General features: G+C 46.3%; 1 protein-coding gene across 2 annotated transcripts; it reads left to right on the top strand.

Moving 5' to 3' along the window:
* The first annotated feature begins 726 nt into the window (after nucleotides 1–726).
* On the top strand, nucleotides 727–22,010 carry LOC143976215 (uncharacterized). 2 transcript variants are annotated; one of them, XM_077478634.1, is made up of 8 exons: nucleotides 727–846; nucleotides 9,159–12,846; nucleotides 14,987–15,143; nucleotides 15,234–15,332; nucleotides 16,045–16,287; nucleotides 19,093–19,121; nucleotides 19,853–19,931; nucleotides 21,785–22,010. In XM_077478634.1, exons 2-8 carry the CDS (start codon nucleotides 9,220–9,222, stop codon nucleotides 21,811–21,813), a joined length of 4,263 nt encoding a protein of 1,420 aa, XP_077334760.1. In that variant the 5' UTR covers nucleotides 727–846; nucleotides 9,159–9,219; the 3' UTR covers nucleotides 21,814–22,010. The 2 variants fall into 2 exon arrangements, with proteins under 2 accessions (XP_077334760.1, XP_077334764.1); XM_077478638.1 differs by lacking the exon at nucleotides 727–846 and adding an exon at nucleotides 2,071–2,256.
* Nucleotides 22,011–22,914: the final 904 nt, after the last annotated feature.

The raw sequence follows: 22,914 nt of genomic DNA, 5'->3' as shown, positions 1-22,914 counted from the left end.
TTGAAGAAAAGGTGGTAACCCTAGCGCCCATCAGTGCAGCCTCACCAATGCTCATCGGTGCAGCCTCACTAGCGCCCAACAGTCCAGTCTCACCAGCACCAATCAGTGCAGCCTGACTTGGGGGGATTTGTGAGTTTTATGCTAGAAGAGGTGATATGGGGAGGGGGAGGTAATTTGTGCTAGGAGGGGAAATATGAGGGGTGGTAGAAGTGGTTATTTGGGGGGAGGGGGGGGGTCTGTGCTAGAAGAGGTGAGATGGTAGAGAGGGAAGTAATTTGTGTTAGGAGGGTATTTTTTTGGGGGGGTATTTGTGCTAGTAGGGATGATTTGAGGGTATTTATTCTAGTATGCGAAATTTGAAGGAGATGATTTGTGTTGGGGGAGGAGGGAGATTCATGTTTAGAGGACACGCATGCAGATTAGTGCTCACTTACTTTTACTTTTTTGGGGGGTATTTTTACTGACACATAATGCTCGTGTATCTTGGGGGGGGGGGGGCTGTGCAGTTTATGATGTTTTCCCGGGCTCTAGGTGACCTTCTCCCAGCACTTTAATTCAGAATTTCGTGAGCTTCACAGTCCTATTGTTTTCTTAATATGTTTTATAAAGTTTTATTGTATTCCAAATGGGGCGGAGGAAAACAATCAAGAAAAAACAAAACAAAAAAAAGCTTTTCTGTTTTGGGCATGGTGCCCTTATCCAAGATGGCCGCCTAGCTGTAGAGAAGTACGTACGAGGCAGAACGTGGTCTGCGGACGCTTTGGTGACGTGCTTTATTTAAATAGGCTGTCTCAGCCGTTTGGGGCTTTGAAAACTTGGCGGTTACCGCAGACATCGAGCGGCGAGGTGAGGAGAGAGCGGGGGAGGGAGGGAGGGTGTGCAGATCCCGGGAGGGGCGGGGCCTCCATCACCGAATAGAGGGGAGGAGCCTCACCGGAGTACCGGTGTTGTACCAAGAATGGTTTCCCGTCTAAATCTGTTCCCTCGACTCAGATCGGAACTCCGTCTGTCCAGTCCTCTGCACTGCGGCTCCTCCTCCTCTACCCTGAATGCAAATGACACTTCTACTGTCCCCGCCCCCTGTACAATATTATTAGTCCATCCACACACACATATGTAGTACAATAGTATTACTCCTTCCAATATATATATATATATATATATATATATTATATATTTTCTTACCCCTCCTACATCTTCATCATTTTATCCCCTCCTAATATTTAATATTATTTTTAGAGACTGGAAATTGTCCCTATTATTATTCCTACCACCTATAGAATATCTATCAGTATACACGTTATCATATCTTTCTATTATTTTATGTCATTTTTTTTTATTACCCCCCCCTCCTATTTTATTTATTATTACACCTCCTATTATTTAATATTGTTAACCCTTCTCTTATTTTACATTGTTATTACGCCTCCTATTATTTTATCTAATTTATTATCACCCCCTCCCAGTGGCAGTTGGTGCTGAAATTTATTGGGAGGGTGCGCAAACAAACTGAAAAATTCTGAAAAAAAGATCAATTGCCGCCACTGTGCACATTTGTTTCTCTGACTGCTCTAGTCTTTGTATAAATCATCCTCACTCTTCTTTCTTACCCCACACCCTTTGGCCCCTTTCACACTGGGGCGGTGAGGCCGTCGGCAGTAAAGCGCCAATATTTTTAGCGACGCTTTACTGTCGTTTTAGCGGCAGTCTATGGGCGCTAGCGGGGTGGTTTTAACCCCCACTAGCGGCCGAAAAAGGGTTAGGTGGTATTGCTGTGCTGTCCCATTGATTTCAATGGGTAGGAGTGGTGAATACACCGCTCCAAAGATGCGGCTAGCAGGACTTTTTTCACTGTCCTGCTAGCGCACCACTCCAGTGTGAAAGGGGCCGGTTTTTTCAGGAGCTATTTTTAGCGCTGTAGCGCCTGAAAACCGCCTCAGTGTGAAAGGGGTCTGTCTGTCCAGGGGAAGCGGTATTTGATAGCAAGCTGGCATGAATGAATGAAATACTTGTATAGCGCACAATGTGAACTGAATCGCCTCTAGGCGCTGTGGCGAGCTTTGATCATCTGCTAAAAGAGGAAGGTCTTGAGTTTTTTCCTAAAAGCCAGGTGATTTTCTTCCAGGCGGATGTTGATTGGTAGAGCATTCCATAGCCAAGGCCCTTGGACAGCGAATCTCCGATCCCCCTTGGATTTATACCGGGCTTTGGGCACGAGGAGGAGGTTTTTGTTGGCTGATCGAAGACTGCGGTTTGGTGTGTAATAATTTATTTTCTCCATTAGGTATTGCGGAGCTTCTTTATGCACACATTTGTGGGTGAGGCAAAGGGTCTTGAACGTGATCCGATTATTTTTATTTTTTTCGGTTAGCCAATGTAAGCTCCTCAGCGAAGGAGAGATGGATTCCCAGGGTTTTTTTCCTGTTATCAGCCTTGCTGCCATGTTTTGGATCAGTTGATATCATGCAAGTTGATATTGTGGTAATCCTATGTAAAGTGAATTTGCGTAGTCCAGTCGTGAATTAATGATCCAACTACTACTGCTTTGTAATATTTTGGGGAAAAAAAGGGATGAGTCTGCGAAGCATGCGCAGCAGATGGTGAGATTCACTGACTACTGCTCCTATTTGCGCATCCATTGACATTTGTGCATCTAAAATAACCCAGAGACTCTTCGCTTTGGTCTTTGGGGAGATAGTCTGCCCAAAGACGGTTGGTGGAGACCAGGAGGTTTTGGTTGCGGGCTTATGATTTGGGTGTAAGATAAGAAGCTCTGTCTTTGATTCGTTCAGCTGGAGGGAGTTAGTGGTCATCCAGTCCTCTATTGATTTGAGGCAGTTTTCAAGTTGCTGTTGGTGATCTTTTTTTCCATTGATCCGGAAGTAAAGTTGCGTGTCGTCAGCGTAAGAGTGGAAGCAGAGATCTGAGCATCTGATGATTTGAAGGAGTGGGCGAATGTAAATGTTGAAGAGAACGGGTGACAAAGGAGAGCCTTGAGGGACTCCGCAGGTGACTACCCGAGTTTCGGAGAGGAATTTTCCTAGTTTCACTGTCTGTGACTGATTTCCTAGGAAGGACGCGAACTATTGGAGATCTATGTCTTGGACCCCGGCTACTTCTGTGAGGCGGACGAGTAGAGTATTGTGATCTACTGTATCAAACGCTGCACTTAGGTCTAGCAGTACGAGGAGACACGGCTCTCTGTCATCTGCTGCTTCAAGGGCGTCGTCCCAAATCTTGAGGAGAGCTGTTACTGTTCCATGACCCGGGCGAAAGCCTGATTGCAGCGGGTCCAGGAGTTTGTGAGTATCCAGGTGAAGTTGTAGCTGATGTACTACAGCTTTCTCCATGATCTTAGAAATGGTATTGAGGCTTGTAATTGGCCTACGGTTGTTTGGATCCTGAGGGTCCAGGTTTGGTTTCTTGAGTAGAGGTTGGATTTGGTTCCCCCCTCCCAGTATAGCTTCTATGGCATTTCTAGGGTTAAACATTTGTATATGTGGCCTCCAGCGTGGACAAACCTGGCCCCTTTTTTTTTTTTTTTTTTTTTTTTTTTGCAGCTAAGTGGCACATAATGTGCTAGTATGCAATTCTCCAGCTATTCTAAAATCTACAGCTATTTCTGAAGCTGAACAGGTAAAAACACAATTATTCTACGGTGTTAAATTTTATACCAGTATAAAAAAAATCCTCATAGATAGAAATTCATAATGTGTTTATTGTTTTGCTGCATTGATACAACAGATTTTACCTGTGTCAATAAAGTGATACAACAAACAATTTTTTACAACATATCTCTCTGAACCTACTGAAACTGAACTGACGTTAATTGTTATGTAATTAAATATATTAGGGCTGAAACGATTAATTGATAAAATCGATAATGAAAATCGTTGTCAACGATTTTCATTATCGATTAGTTGGTCTGCTAACGGCACGCACCATCTTTCCTGCCTTTCAGTCCCACGTCTGTCCGAGTGTTACAATCCCCTGCGTAAAAGGCCGGCGCCGCTGTATGCCTTATAGCGGCTCTCATGTGGCCAGGCACGTCTGCTGGCGTCAGCGCGGTGTTCTCAGCCCCGCTCACTTTGCTACCTCGAGGGAGGAGAGCGAGGAGAGAAGCAGCCGGTGACCCGTCACGTGAGCGCCGAGCTGCAATAAGGTAGCAGCTAGCTTTTAAACTATAGTGAACTTTGCAAAGAATTAATCTTGGTATTTATGGGAGAACAAGTGCCCCAATCACTGGTGTTCTGGTGGAGGAATAGTGCCCCAATCACTGGTGTTCTGGTGGAGGAATAGTGCCCCAATCACTGGTGTTCTGGTGGAGGAATAGTGCCCCAATCACTGGTGTTCTGGTGGAGGAATAGTGCCCCAATCACTGGTGTTCTGGGGGAGGAATAGTGCCCCAATCACTGGTGTTCTGGGGGAGGAATAGTGCCCCAATCACTGGTGTTCTGGGGGAGGAATAGTGCCCCAATCACTGGTGTTCTGGGGGAGGAATAGTGCCCCAATCACTGGTGTTCTGGGGGAGGAATAGTGCCCCAATCACTGGTGTTCTGGGGGAGGAATAGTGCCCCAATCACTGGTGTTCTGGGGGAGGAATAGTGCCCCAATCACTGGTGTTCTGGGGGAGGAATAGTGCCCCAATCACTGGTGTTCTGGGGGAGGAATAGTGCCCCAATCACTGGTGTTCTGGGGGAGGAATAGTGCCCCAATCACTGGTGTTCTGGGGGAGGAATAGTGCCCCAATCACTGGTGTTCTGGGGGAGGAATAGTGCCCCAATCACTGGTGTTCTGGGGGAGGAATAGTGCCCCAATCACTGGTGTTCTGGGGGAGGAATAGTGCCCCAATCACTGGTGTTCTGGGGGAGGAATAGTGCCCCAATCACTGGTGTTCTGGGGGAGGAATAGTGCCCCAATCACTGGTGTTCTGGGGGAGGAATAGTGCCCCAATCACTGGTGTTCTGGGGGAGGAATAGTGCCCCAATCACTGGTGTTCTGGGGGAGGAATAGTGCCCCAATCACTGGTGTTCCGGGGGAGGAATAGTGCCCCAATCACTGGTGTTCCGGGGGAGGAATAGTGCCCCAATCACTGGTGTTCCGGGGGAGGAATAGTGCCCCAATCACTGGTGTTCCGGGGGAGGAATAGTGCCCCAATCACTGGTGTTCCGGGGGAGGAATAGTGCCCCAATCACTGGTGTTCCGGGGGAGGAATAGTGCCCCAATCACTGGTGTTCCGGGGGAGGAATAGTGCCCCAATCACTGGTGTTCCGGGGGAGGAATAGTGCCCCAATCACTGGTGTTCCGGGGGAGGAATAGTGCCCCAATCACTGGTGTTCCGGGGGAGGAATAGTGCCCCAATCACTGGTGTTCCGGGGGAGGAATAGTGCCCCAATCACTGGTGTTCCGGGGGAGGAATAGTGCCCCAATCACTGGTGTTCCGGGGGAGGAATAGTGCCCCAATCACTGGTGTTCCGGGGGAGGAATAGTGCCCCAATCACTGGTGTTCCGGGGGAGGAATAGTGCCCCAATCACTGGTGTTCCGGGGGAGGAATAGTGCCCCAATCACTGGTGTTCCGGGGGAGGAATAGTGCCCCAATCACTGGTGTTCCGGGGGGGAATATTGCCTCATCATTGGTGTTCCTGGTGTGAGGGGAGAATATTGCCCCATCAGGGGGGGGTGGGGGTCTGTCAGTTTGAGGAATACAGACCTCGCCCACCCACACTCTGGTCCAGAGCCGCCACCACTCCTTCCCACAGTCCAGTCCGGTTCCTCCAGTCTGCTTTGGTCCGCTCCCTTACCCCAGCCTTCTCTAACGCCTGGTCTCAAACCTAGCCAACTCCCTCGCACCCTCCAGTACGGACCCCTCTCCCATTTAGGGCCAGCCCCCTCACTGCATTGTCAGTAATGAATGAGGCCTCATGCACACGAGACACCGGTGCAAACTCTGCTGGACACATGTTTTTAAAAGCTGATATCGGCGTCACTTGCCACGTCACCTGCCGCAAGTTGTGGATTGTCCACTTGCCACATCACCTGCCGCAAGTTGTGGATTGTCCACTTGCCACATCACCTGCCGCAAGTTGTGGATTGTCCACTTGCAATTGCAATTGTTTAAAATATTTTTTAATGTTTTTTCATCATTTGCCATAATTTTTTAGATTTTTTTATGTAAAAAAGTCGCCTTTAAAAACGCGTATAAACGAAAACGCGATACCGGTGTTTTGCCGCGTTTTGTGTCTGAAACGTAGACCTTTTTTGCAGCTGAACCCATTTTTTTGCTTCTGAAAAAACGAGGTTAAGCGCAACTGCATAAAAATGGCAAAAAACGAGACTCTGTACATGGACACATAGGATGACATTGAATGAGTTCAGGGGCAGTTGAAAAAAGTGTCCAACTGCCTCTGAACACGTGTTTAACAGTGTCTAGTGTGCATGATGCCTAATAGTTATGTTGTGATGCAGTTTGAGTGTAACACTCCATTTTGTCATTTATTATTTTAAATAAACGAAATATTTTTTTTTATGATTTTATCCGATTAATTGAAAAAATAATCGGCCAATTAATCGATTATGAAAATATAAATATATTAATATATCTTCTATTTTATCTATTTCTCTTTATTTTTATATTGCATACCTGTTTATAAATCTATCCCAGTCATACGTGTGATGCTATTAGGTTTCCCATAATTCATGGTACATGTATACATTTAATGTGGTAATATAGACTGGATGAGAATGTTTACTTTTTTTTTTTTTTTTTTAATCAATGGTCTTTATATCCCGGAAGTATGATGGTAAAACTCTTGATGTCATAATACGTTTTCCAAGCTTTTCATGTCCTCATATGATTGCTATCCACTAGCAGCCCACACGCATTAGTTATTTTTAGGCTCCAGTGGCGGTGCATCCATATGGGCGCCACCCCCCTCTCTCCTGCCACCCCCTCTAGCACCAATAGACAGATTCAACCATTGCACCAATCTATGGCCGCCACTGCCACCCCCTATTGAGGCTCCTGGCCCCTCTTCAGGTACAGGGCGTCTGAATTACAGTGGAGGGAGGTGGTTTTGAAGCACCTGAGTAGAGCCATAGGCTCTAATAGGCGTCAAAAAACATGACCTGCGAGAGTCATGCTGGGCGCTTGCAGGTCACTCAGCTGTGTTAGGAAAGCGAATATTCACTTGCTTCTCTAACACTAAATCACCTCTCTCTGCCAATCGGGTGCTCTGATCTGTTACCCGCCACCTTATTAGCTGAAACGACAGGTGCTGTGATTGGATGTGTCCAATCATAGCAGAGGACAGGAAGAGAGGACGGGAGAAGTGATCGAGCAGCTGTCCCACCATGATAAGTAAGTACAGCTGGTGTGCCGGCGGGGGGGGGGGGGGGGGGACACACTGGCATCATTTGATATGGCACAGTAAGGCTGCAATGGATGGGCAGGTGGTCTGACTCCTTTTTCCAAGGCCTCCGCTCTCAAAGTCCAATCGCGTACACACGTTTGCAGGCAGCATAGCAAGAGGCGGGCCAGAGCGCCAGTGGAGCTCAAGGCCCCAGCCACCGCGGCCCGCACCTTGACACTGGAACTGGTTGCTGCACTGTGTGGGTGCTGCTGAGCTGACGCCGGCTGATGTCTCTCTTTGCCAGAGTGTGTGGATTTTCTGTCCCGATTTGTGGACAGCGCATGGGCTTAAAGGGTAGCTCTGCTTTGGGCCCCAAGGAGTGAAAGGACACTGGGCAGCTGCCCCGTTTGCCCTGCGGTAAAGACGGCCAAGCACACAAGCCTAGGCTGGTTTTCTGTTGAAGACTGAGGTAAGGGAGAACTCTGCTGGGAAGACTGAGGTAAGGGAGAACTCTGCTGGGGTAATAATGTAAAATAGGGGGTTAACAATAAATTATTATAAAATAGGTGGGTTAAGTATACATAATATAATATAAGATAATTGCAAGGTTAACAATAAATAAAATAGACGATGGTAAGATAATATATGTGGGAAGAGTAATAATAGGAGAGTCTTCATTCTTCCAGGTGATATTGTTGGACTGATAATAACATAATAGAGATTGCAGGAAGAACTTCCAGTGTCTATACCGAAATGGGTTTCCCCAGAAAACCGGGGACGCGCATGGGGGCAGGGGCGGTAGGAGGATGATTAGCATTCGGGGTAGAGTAGGAGGAGCAGCAGTGCAGAGGGCTGGAGAGGCAGAGTTCTGATCTCAGCCGAGAGCCAGGGGGAACAGATTTCATTGGGAAGCCGTTCTCGGCACATCGGTTTTGTGCCGAGAATGGTTTCCCATCAAAATCCACTTCCCCAGGATCTGGGGTAGGAAAAAGTGAGGATGATTTATACAAAGATTAGAGCAGTCAGAAGCCATATACAAGTGTTTTTGACCCTAGAAATGCAGTGGAAGCTGTATTGGGAGGGGGAACCAAATCCGATGCAATAGTCGGCTTCTATCAAATTCCGCTTCCCCTGGACAGAAGGTCTGGGGTAAAAAAGAGCGCGGATGATTTATACAAAGATTAGAGCAGTCGGAGAAATGAATGGGCGCAGTGGCTGCGTTTGATGGGACAGTGAGCCTGGAATTTATCTTCTTTTTTTTTTTCTCTGAATTTTTCAGTTTGTTTGCGCCCCCCCCCCCCCCCCCCAAAAAAAAATTTCAGCACCAACTGCCACTGGGAGGTGGTAATAATAAATTAGATAAAATAATAGGTGTAATAATGTAAAATAAGAGAAGGGTTAACAATAAACATTAAATAGGAGGGGCAATAAAGAGCCTGAGAATGTCATATTTGTGGGTAGTGGTCCACTTTATGAACTATTTTTATTGCTCTTTATGTCCCCACTGGGGAGCCTTGCCCTCTTTCTCCTTGTGACTTTAGTTTCTGGGACAGAAAGTGATAGAAAATCTAACAGTTGTCACCAGAACAGGAATAGAGGGAAAATCTTCCAGTGGGACACCAGTTCTGATTTCTTCAGTTCTGTGTTCTCCGGGATGGGAAGTCTCCCCGAAGGGACCTGAGAAGTCTTCACTATTCCATCCTCCATCCAAAGCCATCCTCCATACAAAGCTTCACCTATCAATGTTCCTGATTTTGTGTTATAATTCCACACTTAATTGTTTTTTTTTTTTTTTTTTCATTTTTCAGCTCAAGAACAGGAAATTGAGACTTTAAACCCTGCGAATCGGTGAGCTGGCCGGGCAAAAGCATGGAAGGGCCACCTGCCAAACCCTCGGGCATGAAGCCACTTCAGCGCAAGGCCCTGAAGGACCTCAACCGTAAGCTGGTGCTGAGCTCCAGTCCTTTGACTCCAGGCAAAGGAAAAATGAGTGACTCTGACGAAGAAAGTTCCTTGGTACAAAAACGTAAAGCTAAGAAGGTCGGCGTCCATATCGAGGATGAAGTCCGCCCGCAAAATGACGCACAAGCCATGACCAGAAGGCTGCAGTATTCTCCAAAACCTTCTTCCAGGTTGAAGGTATCCTTCTTCTCAGATCTAACATCGGGAGCCGACGGCGAGGGGCCGGAATCTGCCGGGGTCACCCCTAACTCCACCAACAAGTATTTCAGCACTCCGGTAAACTCGAAAGGAGAGGCCAAGAGAAAACTCTCTCCGGTGATGGAAATGGATATGGAGTCCAACGTGGTACAAGAAGGCGACGCGGGTCAAGCCCGTCCAATGGAAGTAGCGCACAGAAGTCTGCAAGGTTGTGGCGCTGGCACCGCGTTGGGTCGAAGTCCACCGAAGACTCCTCAGTATAAAAGTTCTTTTGCCATGGAGTGCCAGAGAATAGTAAAGCAGATTATGGGCTCAGAAAACGGGTGTTGGAAGAGTCCAGGGAAGAGGAAAGCTGAGAAGTTGGATGTATCCACTATCGACTCCGAACCTCCTCCCTATAACGGCATGCCCTTTAAGTCCATGCTGACTTGGGAAGTTTCCCAAATGATCTCATCGGTGGAGAACAGCCCTGTGAGCGATGGCACCTCGCTGTTTGGGGAGAGCCTGTTGGATCTGGAAAGGACGGACATGCAGCTTCAGGACTTCAGCGTGTCTGATTTCAGCAATAAAGGCGGCAAAGAACTATGGGTGAATGACTCGGTTTTTGAAGGGATTTCGGCTTTATCTCCCAAAAAAGATGGCGAATGTTCTATAAAAAGGCAGAAATTGGCTCAGCCATCTTTTAAGGCCGATATGCTTCACTGTGAATCTATGAAGACCTCAAACAATAACTGCAAGGCGGCTTCTGCAACCAGGACCTTCCCTCATGGAATAATCACTCCAAGTACCTCAATAATGGAGGAGCTTGTCGGGTCCAACCTAACCAGGGAGCTGAAATGCGATGGGTCTGATACTTTGCATGAGGGCATCGCACCCCATTGCCCAGCACAGGAAGATGCAAGCAAGTCATGTGTCAGCACTACCCAGGATATCGGTGAGGTGGCAAACGCCACACAGGAGATTGAGTCGTCGCCTCAGCTGTTCCAGATGTTGAACACAACGGAGGTGATGGAACCTCCCCAAATGGTCTGCAATGTCACTCAAGAAATCGCTTTGGTGTCTAAAGAAGATGGAAGAGTAAATGTCCACCTTGAGATAAAAGCCGCGTCACAGACTTCCTCCAACCCGAGGCAACAAACCCTGTCTTTTCTTGGTGGGATCGATGAAGCAGCCAGCAACACTTGGGTGTTGGAGGAAGAGCCACTATCATCTGTGGCTGCGGTGAAAGGCATGGTAGCTTCCCTGAATGTGGGGGAGTCTCTTGCCAATACTACCCAGGGGCTGGTGCCGCAGACTGTCAATACTACTCTGGAGATGGTATCAAGTCATGAAGGTTGTGTCACAGATTTCACTCAGGAGATAGTATCAAAACAAGAAGCTTTTATCAATACCACTCAGGAGATGGTGTCAAACCAAGAGGGTTGTGTCCTCAATGCCACTCAGGAGATGGTATCGACCCAAGAAGGTTGTATCTCAAATACCACCCAGGAGATAATGAACCTAGGTTGTATCCCCAATACCACCCAGGAGATAATGAACCTAGGTTGTATCCCCAATACCACCCAGGACATAATGCACCTAGAAGGTTGTATTCACAATACTACCCAGGTCATAATGAACCTAGAAGGTTGTATCCACAATACCACTCAGGAGATGGTATTGCCCCAAGAAGGTTGTATTCCCAGTGCCACTCAGGAGATTGTATCAAACCAAGAAGTTTGTGTCACCGTTACTACTCAGAAAATGGTATTGAACCATGAAGGTTGTGTCCCCAAAACCACCCAAGAGATATCAAACAATGACAGTTGTATCCTCAATACCACTCAAGAAATTGTCTCAAACCAAGAAAGTTGTGTTGCCAATACTAAAGCGATACCAGAGCCTTCTCCAATTACGGCAAGTGAGATTTTAGCTGTTCATGAGTCCAACAGGTCTTTGAACACTACGCAAGCTATCAGGCCAGCTCCTGATGATTCTGGAAACGCAACGCAAGATATTATGACGCAGGATAAGGGCATAGGCAAAGAAACTGGTAACACCACAGTAAATAGAACATCATCAGCTGAAGCCATTGTAGATTCCAGCAATCCATCACGTAGGGTGGAAGTCTGTGATGGTGCTACAGAAGACATTGGCTTTGCACAGGACGGTCATGTTGGCCAAAATCTAATTTTTGGCCTGGAGTCCAAAGCCTTGTCACCGGTTATGCCAGATGGCATGCTAAAGGACATATCTCGTATAAGTGGAGTATTCTCTACTATGGTTAATAGTACTGGGAGTGCCATGAACTCAACAGAAGCCATCAAAGACCATATCACGTCTCCAAACGTTGCCCCAATGTCTGTGCCAACCTTTGATATCAAAGAGAGCAGAAACCTTCCAGGGTCATCAAGGGACTCCAGGAATATTTCTGGTTGCGCTGACTCTCCTGAGGACCCAATGATCCCCAATAAAGCTGATACGATCAATATCGGTCATGCAGAAGACCATATATCTGTATGCGATGTGACCCATGCAGGTCATACACCGGAAAATGTATTAATGATCCCCAATAAAGCTGCTGACCTCATTGGCACACATGCAGAAGACCTGATACCTGTATCTGATGGGACCCATGCCGATCTTGAAACATTAGTCGGCACGTCCACTCAAGGTAGACCAGATGGCCAAGAAAATTCTGGGAATAAAAAAGGAAGTGACAATCCTACTGCTTATTACTTTCTGAATGAAGTGCCTCCCTCCAAGGGTCGGTTTTTGGCCTCTGAGTCCTTCAGCATCATTCAGGAGGAGGAGAACGTCCATGACGTCAGCGTCTTCTCAACGGGGTCTCTGTCTTTTGTCACCTCTACACCTGTCCCGGGGTTAAACCATTTCCCCTTTCAGAAATCTGAACCGCAAAATCCAAATGTGTCCCTAGGCTGTGTGATGGAGCCTCCGCACAAGGATCCAACGGAAGATTGTGTGAGCATGCAGTCTAAACTGATGGCACCAACGGGAGGGAATGCAGGTCACAAGCCACAAAATAAAGGGGTACCCGGGCTCCCAACCAGCACACAAGGGACTGCTCTTGGCTCCCAAATGTCTGGTATACCCACCGCACGCCGGGCTCTAGCTCTGTTCCACAATCCCACAGGAGTGAAAGAGCCAATGCTTTCCAAAATTCCACCAAGGGGTATTCCTGGAAGGGGGAGTATTAGACCTCCACTGGCCCGGCCAGGCTTGCCAAGACCTAATGTGGGGAACACGAAGCAGAACATGGAGGAGAAAACGGGGATCATGGCACCAAGCAAGCTTGTTGGGAGCAGCCTCAAGACTCTGAAAGCTGCTGCGGCAAAGGTTTGTATACACTGAGGACATGTTTCTTTGTATTGAAGAGGAGCAGAATATTGTACGCATGTATGTTTTCAGGAAATGAATCGGTAGAGACAACGATTATTGGTTCGGGCAATGGTTCTCAACCACCAGGGGTACTGCCGCCTCTCGGGCCTCAAGACATTTGCAGACTCCCTAAGCTGCCACAGTGCTTCCCTGTTCTAGTGCCACCCAGCCTACTACAGTGGGCTGCCGTGCCTCTCAACCTCCCCCAGAGCCCCACAGTGCTTCCCAACCTCCTTGTTTTTTTTTTTTGTTTTTTTTTTAAAGTACCTTCTAGCTTGCTGCAAAGCTTCCAGCCACCATAAGCACATCCAAGCTCCAGTAGTGTCCTACAGTGCACTCTAGCTCCCTTCCATCTTGCTGAAAAGCTTCCAGCCCCCTGTAGTGCTTTCTAGCTTGCTGCAAAGCTTCCAGCCACCATAAGCACATCCAAGCTCCAGTAGTGTCCTACAGTGCGCTCTAGCTCCCTTCCATCTTGCTGAAAAGCTTGCAGCCCCCTGTAGTGCTTTCTAGCTTGCTGCAAAGCTTCCAGCCACCATAAGCACATCCAAGCTCCAGTAGTGTCCTACAGTGCGCTCTAGCTCCCTTCCATCTTGCTGAAAAGCTTCCAGCCCCCTGTAGTGCTTTCTAGCTTGCTGCAAAGCTTCCAGCCACCATAAGCGCATCCAAGCTCCAGTAGTGTCCTACAGTGCGCTCTAGCTCCCTTCCATCTTGCTGAAAAGCTTCCAGCCCCCTGTAGTGCTTTCTAGCTTGCTGCAGAGCTTCCAGCCACCCTTGTGCACCCCAGCCCCTTGTGCTTTATAGCTTGCTGCAAAGCTTCCCTTGGTTCCCCCAACCTTTAACAGTGCACCCTAGCCCTCTGTAGTGCTTTTTAGTTTGCTCCAGATGTGTGCCACAGTGCACCCCAGCCCCCCTGTAGTGCTTGCTGCAAAGCCTCCAGCCCCCCTTGTGCCCCATACCTTAGTGCACTCCAGCCCCCTGTAGTGCTTTCTGGCTTGCTCCAGATGTGTCCCACAGTGCACCCCAGCCCCCCTGTAGTGCTTGCTGCAGAGCTTCCAGCCACCCTATTGCCCCCTACCTCAGTGCACCCCAGCCCCTGTAGTGCTTTATAGCTTGCTGCAAAGCTTCCAGCCCCCCTTAGTTCCTTCAACAGTGCACCCCAGTCCCCTGTAGTGCTTTTTAGCTTACTGCAGAGCTTCCAGCCCCCCTGTGCCCTCTAGCTCAGTGCACCCAAGCCCCTTGTAGTGCTTTATAGCTTGCTGCAAAGCTTCCAGCCCCACTTGTGCACCCTAGCCCCCTGTAGTGCTTTATAGCTTGCTACAGGAGTGTCCCACAGTACAACTTAGCCCCCTCCTAGCTGCTGCGAAGCATCCAGCCCCCTTAGTGCCCCCCCCCCCAGCACCAAGCGTGTCCTAACGTACACCTTAGCCCCCTCCATAGCTTGCTGTAAAGCTTCCATGGCCCCCTCCCCCAAATCTTCAACAGTGCACCCTGGCCCCTGTAGTGCTTTCTGGCTTGCTGCAAAGCTTTCAGGCCCCTTATTGCTCCCACAACCTCCGACCCATGTCCCACAGTGTACCCGAACCCGCATAGTGCAGTCCAATCTCCCGTAATGCCCCTGCAAAGTCCTCGGCCTCCCTAGAGACCTCTTAGCCCCCTCCAGATACACATCCCTCACAATTGCCCCCGAGGATTTGGGTATCTCGGTGCTCTGTAGCCCAGCACTGTACCTCCTTCTGGATTGAATGACATCCAGCACCATCCCACTCCAAGTATCATGGAAATGCCTGCTGTCATTGTGCAACCCGGACTTCCCAGTACTGCTGGATAGAGTGGTGCTCATATGTCATTACTTAAGCCCCGCACTGTCCGGTGGTTGGAGAAGAGAAAGTGACATCTGAAGACTGCCAGCTTGATCTGCATGAAGGGAAAATAAATGGGGCCTTTAAAAAAAATAAACGCCCTCTGCAGTTTGGCTTCAGTGAACTTTGAACTGGGATAAATAGTTGTTTTTTGTGTTCCGCTGTACAAGGTAATAATTCTCCTTTCCTCCTTTTTATTTATTTATTTTTTTTTTAATTTTTTTTACATGCATATAAAGCCCCGGTCTACCGCTCTGCCTTCTAAGCTCCCCGGTGCTCCAACCCACCCCCCCTCACAGCTCTGCACTCCGAGTAGCGGAGGGTTGGCAGCAACGCAGAACGTCACCACCTACGTACAAGATCCGGCTCCTGACGTATCCACAGTGCCATCTACTGGTGAGGGGAATATGAAAGCGATGATATGAAGATATGCTGGAGAGATCATGGGAAATAAAAATAAAATCCCCCCCCCCTTTTCGTCTGCAGGAATCAAATCTTTCCTTAAGCCGGGAGGTTCCGCTCTGCAGCCGCTACTTCCCCTGAGCTCCCAGAAATCCTTCATAAGGCCAAGATCCAACCTGCCAGGTAAGCAATGAGTGATGGAGCTGCGTTGGGATAGGGAGAAGTCAAGTTGTAGTTGAGTAAAAGTCAGAGGTCAGGTCAAATCCAAATACTATTATTATTAATTAAAAATCTCCTTTTTTTTTTTTTGTAAGACCGCTGCACAAATGCGGTATGACGTAGTATATAGCATTTTTTATTCTCTAGGGCAGGGGGTCTCAAACTGGCGGCCCCTCCAGCTGTTGCGAACCTACAAGTCCCATCATGCCTCTGCCTGTGGGAGTCAGCCTTGCAATGCTTCATGGGAATTGTAGTTTTGCACCACCAGTTTTGAGACCCTCTGTTCTAGGGTGTCTGCTAAAAAAAAAAAAAAAAAAAATGTTTGGGGGTTCTAAGTAATTTTTCAGCAAAAAAAGAAACAGATTTTTACTTGTAAACAACAAATGTCAGAAATAGGAAAAAGTTATTGATTTGACAACACACACCTATGAATTGCCATTGCATCCCCCCCCCCCCCCGTGTCCACTACAGATTAAATGAAAGCTTTGAGCCTGGAAGTGACCAAATTACCATCACTTCCAGGCTCGGTCATTGCAAAGACAAACGGGACCCTAAAGCGGTTTACCATGGAAGGGGAAGGGGGGGTTGTAAGTCCAGTTCACATACTGGTGCAATCTGGTGACAGTCACCGTGATAATAAAGGTGAAGAGATGAACTTTAATGATCCGTGTTTCAGGATTGCCAGGAAGAAAAATGCAGCTTCCTTTATTGCCGTCACAGAGGAAGATTGTCCCGGTGAAAGGAGAAGGCCCTCCTGTCAAAAAAACAGCCAAGCCGCCCGTGTCAGCGACTCTGACAGCAAACACTAGAGATTCTGTCTTCAAAGGGGCTGGAAAACCAAATATTACCACATCTCGGACTCAGCTGATGAGGGCAGAGCCTTCCGGAGAAAGTTCAAACCATCCACTTCCTGTGACTGGTACGGGTTGGTGATCACTGCTGGGGTAGTTTTTATAGGAAATGTATGACCCCCAGCGCATATTCATCACCATTGTTTTTTTTTTATTCTTTATTTTCAAAATTATCAAACATCTCTCCTACAAAAAATTCCATCTATACAAAAAAATCTCTGTAATATCCTTTAACCCAATCTCTCCCACCCCTCTCTCACTCGATCCTTCCAATATTGTATCTCGCTAACATTCGAGTAACTTCAGGTAGTTTTCAGTTTTTCTGAATTGCAGCCATTTGTTCTGATACCTCTCCTCTAAATGCTCTGACTTAAATATCGTCTCTTCGATATTTCTTATCCTTTCCAATCTTGCTACCCATTCCTTCATTGTAGGGGGTTCCTGAGTTTTCCATCTTCGTGGAATCAATGCTTTAGCAGAGTTCAATAGGCAAGGGATCAGGGACTGTCTATACTCTCTCTCTCTCTCCCCTCTTCTGTGTTATGGAATAAGCACACCCATGGGTCCCTCCTAATCCTTTCTCCTGTTACGTTGAAACTTGCTTCTATTTTCCCCCAGTGTGTCTGTATTTTAGGGCACTCCCACCACAGGTGTGCGAAAGATCCCACCACCGAACATCCTCTCCAGCTTATTAAGGGGTTCTCTTTGCTAATTTTATTTCCTTGCTGTGGGGTTATATACCACCTAGCCAAGAGTTTGTATGACATCTCTCTTGTTTTGTGAGTCTTTAGCTACCGAGTAAGTTCGTCTCATTATCCTATTTCTCTGTTAATTGTTACTTGGAGAACCTATTTCTCTTTCCCACTTCCCTAGATAATCAGGGTATTTATGTTCCACTGCTTCTATCAGAATTTTATATATTTTTGATGTCCTTTTTTCAAGGCTTTGACGGCTCACTAGTAGTTTTTCTAGAGGTCTAAGTTGCTCCTTTCCCCTCAATGGCTGTGGCAAGGACTGGGTGAAATAGTGTAATTGTGACTATCTCCATTTATCTAGTGTCTTTTGTCCCCATTTCCCTATAATTTCTTCATATGTGCATAATCTATTTCCTACCATAACCTCCTGTAATGTGTTCATCACAATTGTACGACTAATACAAACCATACTCCTCACTGACACGATCCACATAGATTACTGGAAATGTCTCCGGTCATGGTGTGAGTGCTGCCTGTCTGCTTTCCACAATCTTCCTGCATTCCCAGCATGCTTTGCAGCTTCTATTTCTAAGGACTACCTATCCCGCGGTATCTTGCTTTTTCCCCTACTCTCCCCTCCTCCTGAAACTACTCCTTTCAGAAGGTGGGACTACATATCCCAGGGCATCTTGCTGATTCTCCTAACTCCGCTTTCTGAAACTCCTCCTCCTTTCAGACGGTAGGACTACATATCCCAAGGTTAGACCAATTTTGCTTTGAATCTGGGAGCCAGCTAAATAAAATAAATTAGGAGCCAGGTTGCCAGTAACAACTTGCCTACCAGGCACTTGCATGGGGTGGTAAGTGGAGCTTAACCCCTTCAATACCAGGTACTCTTCACTACCCCCTCCCCCCTTCTGCCCAGGCCAATTTCCAGCGTTGTCACACTTCGAATGACAATTATGTGGTTGTGCAACACTGTGCCAATATATATATAAAAAAAAAAAAAAAATGTATTCTTTTTAGAGCTTTCTTTAAGTGATATTTAATCACTGGGAGTGTTAAACAAATTCTTCTTCTTTTCTGATATAACATTTTGCAAATAATTGGCCCTACGCTGGTGGGGCCCTGCCCTAATGAATGGTGTAAATTTTCTGCTTTCACAGGTTGGATGTTGTCAGCTTTCCTCTCCATGCACATGACAGCACTGAAGAAGGGAAATGCTGATAACAGCATTTGTTTACATGGGATCGGCTGTGATTGGTCACAGCTGATCACTTGGTAAAGGGCTGCTGTGATTGTCCTTCCCTTTGTTTAAAAAAATAAAATAAAAAAATTGTGATCAGCTGTATCCGAAGGTCACAGCAATTCTAGTGCTTGCCAGGGGTCCTGGGAGTACTGCATGATCACGCTATAGCGAGGTCGGCAAGTGGGATGCGGATGTGGGCGGGCGGCTTAAACCCAGGCGCCAGGATGCAATTTCTAGTCACCACGGTGACCTGGGATTTGTAAAGCCCTGATCTATCCCATGGGTACCGTGCTTATTCCTGTACTGACTCCGCCTCCTAGAAAGCCTCCTCTTTTAGGAGGCGGGCTCTGCGACGTGTGACCACAGCGGTGCCTGTTCATGGTGCATAGCGACTCCGTGTCACAGAATTCCAGGAAGTAAGAAAAATGAAAGATCTGGTGACTAAATAAACTGTCATTGTGTAACATCAGCATTGTAATAAGAATACAAACCATACTCCTCACTGACCATCCAATAGAAATAAAGCAGGGGTCTCCAAACTGCGGCCCTCCAGTTGTTCAGGAACTACAATTCCCATCATGCCCAGTCAGGTGTGTGGATGTCAGTTTTTTACGATGCCTCATGGCACTTGTAGTTCCACAACACCTGGAGGGCCATGGTTGGGAGATCCCTGTGATAAGAAGATGAATGGAAAACTTCCTGTCATGATGTGAGCATTGCCTGTCTGCTGGCCGCCTCTTTCCACAACTTCCTGCATTCCCAGCATGCTTTGCAGCATGCTGATTCCTCCTCAGAAGGCTCCTCCTCCTCATTGTGAAATGTGACATGGCACTGCCTACTCACAGGACATGGTGATGAAGATGCGTGTGAATTTAAAATATATATATTTTATTCCTTTCTCAAATTAATTTTGTATTTTGATCCCTCAGATACGGCTGAGGATTTCTGCAATCTGGAGGTAAGTGGCCTTCTTTTTTTTTTTTTTTTTTTTTTTTTTTTTTTTTTCTTTCTTTGCCCAGGCAGGGGAAGACTTGGGATCTGCTGTTATATTAATAACCGGGGGGACGATGACTCTGATTAAAAAATGAAATTAAATCTGCCCAACCCCTCAAATGCCCCCCAAAAAAACCCAGCCAAAATGTCCGATCTGGTCTGCACATCTGTATGTTTTTTACATAATCCAATGTGTATGAAGGTATCGGCGGCGGTGCTTAAATCTCAACCTCCCTCCAGTCTTGCACAGTATGAGACAACTGACCTCCAATGAGTGAAAGGGGCGGGGCCAGGCACAATCTGGCTGGGGAGGAAGGAGCTAGATGATGCTGGACTGTCCTCCAGCCAGGAAAGTAGGCAGGGTTCTATCTAACTTGCTGCAGCTTCTAATGCACACAGTGTGCAGTGAAATTGGAGGAAGCTTTTTCAGTCCAGCAGAGGAGCTGTTACACCTGTGCAATATTAAAGTGGGGGAGGAGTTGGTGACCTGGGCAGGGCTGGTACACCTGTGCAAGACTGGGTTGGATGATTTAACTGCAGCAAAGAGCTGTGTAAATCTCAGGACTGGATGGACAGTAATGCAAACCTATGGCTTTGCAGTGGGATGAGCGGATGGGCCGGAGCTTGGCTTCACATGTTTTTGCAATAATTGGAAAATGTGGGATTTGTAATGTCACTTCTCCCCTCCCCCTGCAGACCTGCAAGTGCTGCCACCTATGGAGTGAGAAGATTCGGAACCTTCTCCGGGAGATAGAAGAGCTCAGAAGACAATATGGTGAGAAGAGTCAGCTGTGAGCTGAATGCTGCACATTGTCTGCAGACCTCTACCAACCGCAATATGTAGCATAATTTTATTTAGAGGGGCTTATTGGGGGTAGATGGCCAGGGGTGATTTTTGTGGAGAGGCAGGGGGGTCCTTTTTGTGGGCAGGCCATCTGAGGGGTAGTCTTTTGTAATCTGTGAGAGGTAATAGTACCGGTTACAGAGAGGGAGAGACTCTGGCAGAATTCATGATTTTCTTGAACATTTTTCAGAGAATGAATGAATCGTAACACAACATTTTCTCACTTATGGTCGGTGTTTGGTTTGGCTGAAGCCATTTATTTTCCATCAACTGTGCTAACTTTTTATTTATTTATTTTTTATATCATAATGACAACAGAAACTACCCAAATGACCCTGATCAAAAGTTTATATACCCCAGTTCTTAATACCGTGTATTGACCCCTTTAACATCAGTGACGGCTTGAAGTCTTTTGTGGGTGAGGCTCTTTATCTACTCAGGTGGTTCCTCTTGGTCTCTTCTACAAACTGCATGTATGAGATCTCCCCAGAGTGGCTCGATGATATTGAGGTCAGGAGACTGAGATGGCCACTCCAGAACCTTCACTTTATTCTGCTGTAGCCAGTGACAGGTGGACTTGACCTTGTGTTTTGGAACATTGTCATGTTGGAATGTCCAAGTACGTCCCATGTGGAGCTTCCTGGCTGAGGAATGTAAATGTTCCTCCAGTATGTTTTTGATAACCTACTGCATTCATCTTGTCAATTTTGCCCAAATCTCCTGTGCCTTTGTAGCTCACATATCCCCAAAACATCAGCGATCCACCTCCGTGTTTCACAGTAGGGATTGTGGACCTTTCATCATAGACTTAACTCCTCTTCAGATGTAGTTTTTTATGGTTGTGGCCAAATAGCTCAATTTTGGACTCCTCACTCCAAATGACTTTGTTCCAGAAGGTTTGAGGCTTGTCTCTGTGCTGTTTGGCGTATTGTAAGCCGGATACTTTGTGACATTTGCATAGTAATGGTTTTCTTCTGGAGACTCCATACAACCCATCTTCAAGTGCCTCCTTATTGTGCATCTTGAAACATCCACACCACGTGTTTTCAGAGTCCTGCATTTCACCTGAACTTATTTGTGGGTTTCTTTGCATCCCGAACAATTTTCCTGGCAGTTGTGGCTGAAATTTTAGTTGGTCTACCTGACCGTGGTTTGGTTCCAATAGAACACCTAATTTTCCACTTCTTAATTTAGAGTTTTGAACACTGCTGATTGGCGTTTTCAATTCCTTGGATATCTTTATATTCCTTTCCTGTTTTATACAGTTCAACTACCTTTTCCCGCAGATCCTTTGACAATTATTTTGCTTTCTCCGCGACTCAGAATCCAGAAATGTCAGTGCAACACTAGATGAAAGATGCAAGGGTCTGTCAGGAGTCCCGAAAATCATTGACCTCTCTCTCTCTCGCACTCTCTCTCTCGCACACTAATTACAAACAGATCACAGGTGAGGATGGTGACCTTTAATAGCCATTCAAACCCCTTTTGTATCACCTTGTGTGCATGTTATAAGGCCAAGATCACCGGGGTATGTAAACTTTTGATCAGGGTCATTTGGGTAGTTTCTGTTGTATGATATAAAGCATAAACACAGATGATTAATAAGTGTGAGAAGTTTGTGTTTATTGTTGATACTCTCTGAAAAAATGGCCAAGAAATCATAAATTCTGCCAGTGTGTGTAAATTGAAAAAAAATAAACTACTACTACTCATAAGTTTAAATTCTGTAATCACTGAAAATGTAATATTGATCACCTATTAAGATCACACGATTGCCCCTTCAGGCGCAGAACCCCATGGGAACAACGGCTGATCGCACCATATAAAGGATCTGATGTTAAAGCCGGCACTGAAGGAGATGGAAATTAATCTGATGTATATAATTGCCATGGAAGCTGCTACACTACACAAAGTATTATATACAATGTACATTCAATGTTTCATATATAAAGTTTTATTTTATGTAATAATATATAAATAAAGTGTTTCTACCCCCTCCTCCATATACAACATGGCTGTTTTTTTTTTTTTTTTTTTTTTTTTTTTGCTACTCTGTTTATATACATTGATTTAGAATTGCATTCATAGATTGAACCTCTTCTGCTCCTTCTCCCCTGAGCTGATGGGGGTGATGCCTATGTCAGAGGGAAGTGATGTCGTGTGTGGTGTTTTTTTATTTATTTTTTTTTTTCTCCCCTTACAGGAAGTAGTCTGTGACCACATTTATTATTAATAATATTTTATTATAAAAACGCCATAGGTGTGAATTCAGCCTAAGCATCTTCTATCAGTTGGTTTGTTCACCTTCTATAGATTCCGGGGGAACGATTTTCATTTCTTCCGCCAAACTTTCTACATATTCACTTCATTTTGGTTTTGTTCCACCGCTAAAATATGCTCAGCATTGAACTTGTATAGCACTTTTCTCTCTGGGGACTCCAAGCGTTGGCTGGGGATCGAACCCGGGTCAGCTGCTTTTGAAGGCCAACGCAAAATGGCATGTCTTTGCCGTGTGGGAGGAAACCGGAGTACCCGGTGGAAATCCACGCAAGCACAGGGAGAACATGCAAACTCCATGCACATAGTGTCCTGGTCAGGATTTGAACCAAGCACACCAGTGCTGCAGGGCTCACAGCTAAGCCTCTATGCTGCCCCTATGGGGCCACTGTTCTCGAAGGCCCACCCCCGCAGACCGGGGTACATCAGTTATGTCCACTCAACACACCTCCAGAAAAAATCCAAACTTGTCCTACACTACAATCTAGAAAATATATATATATATATATATATATATATATATATATATATATATATATATATATACCGCAGCAATAACACTCTACTCAATATACACACTTATCCTAATATATTAGATATTTTATTACACACCCAAATTAAAATAGAGGGGTACAGT

This window comes from Lithobates pipiens, unplaced genomic scaffold, assembly GCF_037356315.1.
Source record: "Lithobates pipiens isolate NorthernLeopardFrog02 unplaced genomic scaffold, aLitPip1_a1.2 Scaffold_1, whole genome shotgun sequence".
NCBI classification, from domain to species: domain Eukaryota; kingdom Metazoa; phylum Chordata; class Amphibia; order Anura; family Ranidae; genus Lithobates; species Lithobates pipiens.
Note: the sequence above shows the minus strand (reverse complement) of the source record. Positions and strands in the feature narration are given on the sequence as shown.